The 6,000-nt window shown below is 47.2% G+C and overlaps 1 protein-coding gene across 1 annotated transcript; it reads left to right on the top strand.

Moving 5' to 3' along the window:
* The first annotated feature begins 215 nt into the window (after window positions 1-215).
* On the top strand, window positions 216-5,885 carry LOC135882952 (protocadherin alpha-8-like). The gene is made up of 2 exons (XM_065409974.1): window positions 216-2,585; window positions 5,865-5,885. The coding sequence occupies exons 1-2, from the start codon at window positions 216-218 to the stop codon at window positions 5,883-5,885; spliced, it is 2,391 nt and encodes a 796-aa protein (XP_065266046.1).
* Window positions 5,886-6,000: the final 115 nt, after the last annotated feature.

Raw genomic sequence — 6,000 nt, 5'->3', positions numbered from 1 at the left:
TAAAAAACCGCGTTATCCCAGGAAAATGAAAACAGCTCCACCCTGGGAGGAAGAAAACACTGGCTGCCCCAGCCTCAGAATAACTGGATCATACTGGATGCGACAAGAGTGGATGGAATTCATTGTGACAGTACTCCAGGGTAGCTCAAAAATATTATATAGAACGGCTAGTAATTAGTTAATCAGATTTGAATCCGAAACATTCCACGTTCGCGATGGCAGTTTTCCGGCGAGACTCCCTGGTAACCAGGCAGCTGCTGCGGTTGGTTCTGTTACACACGGCCTGGGAGGTGGGCAGCGGCCAGGTCCGTTATTCCGTGCCGGAGGAATCCAAACACGGCACCTTTGTGGGCCGCCTGGCCCAGGACCTGGAGCTGGAGGTGGCGGAGCTGGTGCCTCGGATGTTCCGGATGGTCTCCAACAGCAGGAGAGACTATTTTGAGGTAAATTTGCAGACCGGCGTTTTGTTTGTTAATTCGCGAATAGACAGGGAAGAGCTGTGCGGCCAGAGCCCCCTGTGCGCCATTGACCTGGAGGTGATAGTGGACAAACCCCTGAGGATATTTCACGTGGAAGTGGAGATACAGGATATAAACGACAATGCTCCTGTTTTTTCGGCAAATGACTTAAATATATTTATTGCAGAATCTAGATTGCCGGGCTCTCGATTCCCACTAGAGGGCGCTTCTGACGCAGATATTGGTACAAACTCTCTGCTAACCTATAAACTCAGCCCAAATGAACATTACACTCTAGACTTGCAAACGAAAAATGATCAAATCACATCTGCCGATATGGTTTTAAAGAAACCACTGAATAGAGAGGAAGCCTCTATGCATCATTTATTACTCACCGCCACTGATGGGGGTAAACCGGAGCTCACCGGCTCAGTTCAGCTCCTCATCACTGTCCTGGATGCCAATGATAATGCGCCTGTATTTAATAAGTCAGTCTACGAAATAAAATTATTGGAAAATACAGCTAATGGTGCATTAGTGATGACACTCAACGCCACAGATTTGGATGAGGGAACTAATAAGGATATTTCCTATTCTTTCATTAGTCATCTTCCCCCTAATGGAAGAGACTTGTTCAGTATAAATTCGAATACTGGTGAGATCAGAGTTAAAGGAGAAATTGATTTTGAAGTGCACAATGTATATGAAATTCGAGTTGAGGCGAAGGATAAAGGGAATCTCCCACTGGCTGGCCATTGCAAAATTTTGATAGACGTTATAGACGTGAACGATAACATCCCTGAGCTGGCCGTGACTTCCCTTTCTCTGCCGGTTCCGGAGGACGCTCCTCCGGGGACAGTGGTGGCTCTTATTAGCGTCTCTGACCGGGACTCGGGAGACAACGGCAAAGTCACCTGCTCCATCCCCCCGAACCTGCCCTTTCGGCTCGTCTCCACCTTTAAGAATTATCACTCGCTGGTGCTGGCGGAGGCCGTGGATCGGGAGCGAGTGTCTGAATATAAGATCCTGGTGACAGCCAGAGACGAAGGGGCCCCGTCTCTCTCGACCAGCAGCAGCATTTTGGTGCCGATCGCGGATGTGAACGATAACGCTCCCGCTTTCCCTCAGCCCGTTTACACGGTGTTTGTGAAGGAAAACAACCCGCCCGGGGCCCATCTCTTCACCGTGTCGGCCTCGGACCCGGACCTGAGGGAAAACGCCTTTGTGAGCTACTCGGTGGTGGAGCGAAGTGTGGGAGAGCAGCCCCTGTCCAGCTACATCTCGGTGCACTCGGAGAGCGGGCACATCTATGCCCTGCAGCCCTTTGACTACGAGGAGCTGGAAGTGCTGCAGTTCCAGGTGAGCGCGAGGGACGCCGGGTTCCCGTCGTTGTGCGGGAACGTGACTGTGCAGCTCTTTGTCCTGGATGAAAATGACAACGCGCCCTCAGTGTCCCCGGCTGGCTCCGGCCGCGGCTCGCCAGGGCCCGAGCTGGTTCCGCTGTCGGCCGGCGCAGGGCACGTGGTGGGCAAGATCCGAGCGGTGGATGCGGATTCCGGCTACAACGCGTGGCTTCGCTACGAAGTGCAGGAGCCCAGGGCTGCGGGGCCTTTCCGGGTGGGTGTGTACAGCGGGGAGATCAGCACCACGCGGGCCTTGGAGGAGGCGGACGGCCCCAGCCAGAGACTCGTGATCCTGGTGAAGGACCATGGGGAACCGGCGCTGTCAGCGACAGCCACTGTCAGCCTGTCCCTGGTGGAGAGTCCCCAGGCTGTGAAATGGGACTCGAGGCAAAGGGGCGGGAGCGAAGGGCCCTTGGTTGACATGAACGTGTCTTTAATGATCGCCATTTGCTCGGTGTCCGGGCTGTTTGTGCTGGTGATTGTCGTGTACGTTGGCCTGAGATGCCACCCGGGTCCGGAAGTGATGTGCGGGCCTGGGAAAGCCACCGTGGCGTGCTCGAGCGAAGTGGCGAGTTGGTCCTATTCCCAGCGCCAGAGCCGGAACTTGTGTGTAGGGGAAGGCACCGCCAAGAATGACCTCATGGTTTTCAGCCCCAACTTCCCTAACTCTTTGGAAAATGGGGAGGAGAAACAGCAGGAGCTCATCGCGAATGATGCAGGACAGGTAAGTCTCTGGATGGAATGTTATGAGTGGTCGCTCAGAGAGGACAGTGATAGTATCTCGTCTGCTTTTTGTATAAATGGTTATTTGAGATGGCTTTTAAAATAAAGATATTTGAAAGTAATCGCTGTTTTTTTAAGGACATATCTAACGGTTTCACACGGAATGAATGATGCTTAATAGTGATTTCTGTATTTTTGATGAGTGATTTGAAGCTTTGGTGAAATTTAAGGGGAGGGTTCAGTCCTGAGGCCTGGATAGATTGTTTTTCATAATGAAAATTAATATTTTAAAGATATTTTATCTTTTTAATGATACCCTTTAATTTTAATCAGTAAGTAACCCCGGGAGTGTTTTTAGTTAAAGTCTGCAGGAAAATCACACTTTTTATTTGGCACTGATTTCCAGCTGACATAGATTTCAGCCTCTGTGTGGTTTGATTCTTAGGAACTGAAACCGTGCAACAGCAGCATATATTTAAATTTCTGAAAAATTAGCTCTGATTGTGAGTTGTTAGATCTGCTAGATTTTATTTATTTATTATTTTGAACAGAGTGTCACTTTCAAGGAGTGTTCCAGTTCGATTTTATTAATCTGAAAATAGATGCTTGATTTCCTTTTCCATCTCTTAATGAAAGCATGGTTGTTTTTCCTTCAGTCCCTGACTTAATTTTAGTCTTAGTTAAAAGGAAGAAATGGAGACACTGTAGCTCAGAAGGAAGATGAAGGCTCCTATTAGGAATACAAACATTCACATTTTTTCAGTGTCCTACAGTCAATTGGAGGAAAAATAATATGTTGCCATCTCCTATTTTCCCAATTTTGTAGCAAAATTCTCACAACGAGACAAGTATTCCTGTCAGTGATGAGAGTTTGGAATCAATGGTGGACGGTATTTCTTTTTCTCAACACTGAGGTAAAGGCAACCGTATAATATTGTATGGTGAAAAGTAGTTTTAAGTGTTAGGCCGAAGCATTGAATTTCAACTGTCGTCCTGAATGCAATTGCTAAATATATATTCATTGGAGATGGTAGGATCTGGCAAATGGACATTAGGAACTTCTAAAAGTTTATGGGTTTAGATATCAGAAATTTCTGCTACTGATGTAGTGGGAAGAAGTAGTTGTGAAGAGAAAGAGAGGACCTTATCTTGATTACACTTGTGTAAATCCAATGTAATTAGGCATTCCAATGGCCCCATCCTCTACCTATAAGAAACAACGAACTCCTATTGGCTTTTTTAGGAATAACTCATATCCTGGGAAGCACAGTTTCTAATTATTGATTCATAAATATAATATTATGATTATTTTTTACCTTATTTTTTTGAAGCATAGGAACTGCCTTACGGGATCACACCAATGACTGTCACTGTAGCATACTAGTAGATGTCTTGAAGAAGGTGTAAAATTCCAATGACAAACACTAGCATGCCTGTTGGAAGCTTCTTCTTAATTCAGGACAGTTGTTGGTTGCTTAGGTCTTGAAGGAGGAGGGTTATATACTTAATGCCTTTTTATTATGTATAGTGCAAGAGAAGATATTTCAGAAATGCCGAGTCATAGAATCATAGAATCATAGAATATCAGGGTTGGAAGGGACCTCAGGAGGTCATCTAGTCCAACCCCCTGCTCAAACCAGGACCAGTTCCCAACTAAATCATCCCAGCCAGGGCTTTGTCAAGCCTGACCTTAAAAACCTCTAAGAAAGGAGATTCCACCACTTCCCTAGGTAACCCATTCCAGTGCTTCACCACCCTCCTAGTGAAAAAGTTTTTCCTAATATCCAACCTAAACCTCCCCCACTGCAACTTGAGAACATTACTCCTTGTTCTGTCATCAGGTATCACTGAGAACAGTCTAGATCCATCCTATTTGGAACCCCCTTTCAGGTAGTTGAAAGCAGCTATCAAATCCCCCCTCATTCTTCTCTTCTGCAGACTAAACAATCCCAGTTCCCTCAGCCTCTCCTCATAAGTCATGTGCTCCAGCCCCCTAATCATTTTTGTTGCCTTTCGCTGGACTCTTTCCAATTTTTCCACATCCTTCTTGTAGTGTGGGGCCCCAAACTGGACACAGTACTCCAGATGAGGCCTTACCAATGTCGAAGAGAGGGGAATGATCACGTCCCTCGATCTGCTGGCAATGCTCCTACTTATACAGCCCAAAATGCCGTTAGCCTTCTTGGCAACAAGGGCACACTGTTGATTCATATCCAGCTTCTCGTCCACTGTAACCCCAAGGTCCTTTTCTGCAGAACTGCTTCCTAGCCATTTGGTCCCTAGTCTGTAACAGTGAATGGGATTCTTCCGTCCTGAGTGCAGGACTCTGCACTTTTCCTTGTTGAACCTCATCAGATTTCTTTTGGCCCAATCCTGTAATTTGTCTAGGTCCCTCTGTATCCTATCCCTACCCTCCAGCGTATCTACCACTCCTCCCAGTTTAGTGTCATCTGCAAACTTGCTGAGAGTGCAGTCCACGCCATCCTCCAGATCATTAATGAAGATGTTGAACAAAACCGGCTCCAGGACCGACCCTTGGGGCACTCCGCTTGAAACCGGCTGCCAACTAGACATGGAGGCGTTGATCACTACCCGTTGAGCCCGATGATCTAGCCAGCTTTCTAGCCACCTTATAGTCCATTCATCCAGCCCATACTTCTTTAACTTGCCAGGAAGAATACTGTGGGAGACCGTATCAAAAGCTTTGCTAAAGTCAAGGAATAACACATCCACTGCTTTCCCCTCATCCACAGACCCAGTTATCTCCTCATAGAAGGCAATTAGGTTAGTCAGGCATGACTTGCCCTTGGTGAATCCATGCTGACTGTTCCTGATCACTTTCCTCTCAGTGCTTCAGAATTGATTCCTTGAGGACCTGCTCCATGATTTTTCCAGGGACTGAGGTGAGGCTGACTGGCCTGTAGTTCCCCGGATCCTCCTTCTTCCCTTTTTTAAAGATGGGCACTACATTAGCCTTTTTCCAGTCATCCGGGACCTCCCCCGATCGCCATGAGTTTTCAAAGATAATTGCCAGTGGCTCTGCAATCACATCCGCCAACTCCTTTAGCACCCTCGGATGCAGCGCATCTGGCCCCATGGACTTGTGCTTGTCCAGTTTTTCTAAATAGTCCCGAACCACTTCTTTCTCCACAGAGGACTGGTCACCTCCTCCCCATGCTGTGCTGCCCAGTGCAGCAGTTTGGGTGCTGACCTTGTTTGTGAAGACAGAGGCAAAAAAAGCATTGAGTACATTAGCTTTTTCCACATCCTCTGTCACTAGGTTGCCTCCCTCATTCGGTAAGGAGACCACACTTTCCTTGACTTTCTTCTTGTTGCTAACATACCTGAAGTAACCCTTCTTGTTACTTTTAACATCTCTTGCTAGTTGCAACTCCAAGTGTGATTTGGCCTTCCTG

The sequence above is a fragment of the Emys orbicularis genome, chromosome 8, assembly GCF_028017835.1.
Source record: "Emys orbicularis isolate rEmyOrb1 chromosome 8, rEmyOrb1.hap1, whole genome shotgun sequence".
In the NCBI taxonomy this organism is placed as follows: Eukaryota; Metazoa; Chordata; order Testudines; family Emydidae; genus Emys; species Emys orbicularis.
This window is presented reverse-complemented; position numbering and strand designations above follow the sequence as displayed.

Excerpts from the sequence above, each read along its gene's own strand:
- LOC135882952 (XM_065409974.1), top strand. The coding sequence starts at position 216 with ATGGCAGTTTTCCGGCGAGACTCCCTGGTAACCAGGCAGCTGCTGCGG. Across the intron at positions 2,586-5,864 it reads TCGCGAATGATGCAGGACAG|GTTGCCTCCCTCATTCGGTA; the intron begins GTAAGTCTCTGG and ends CTCTGTCACTAG.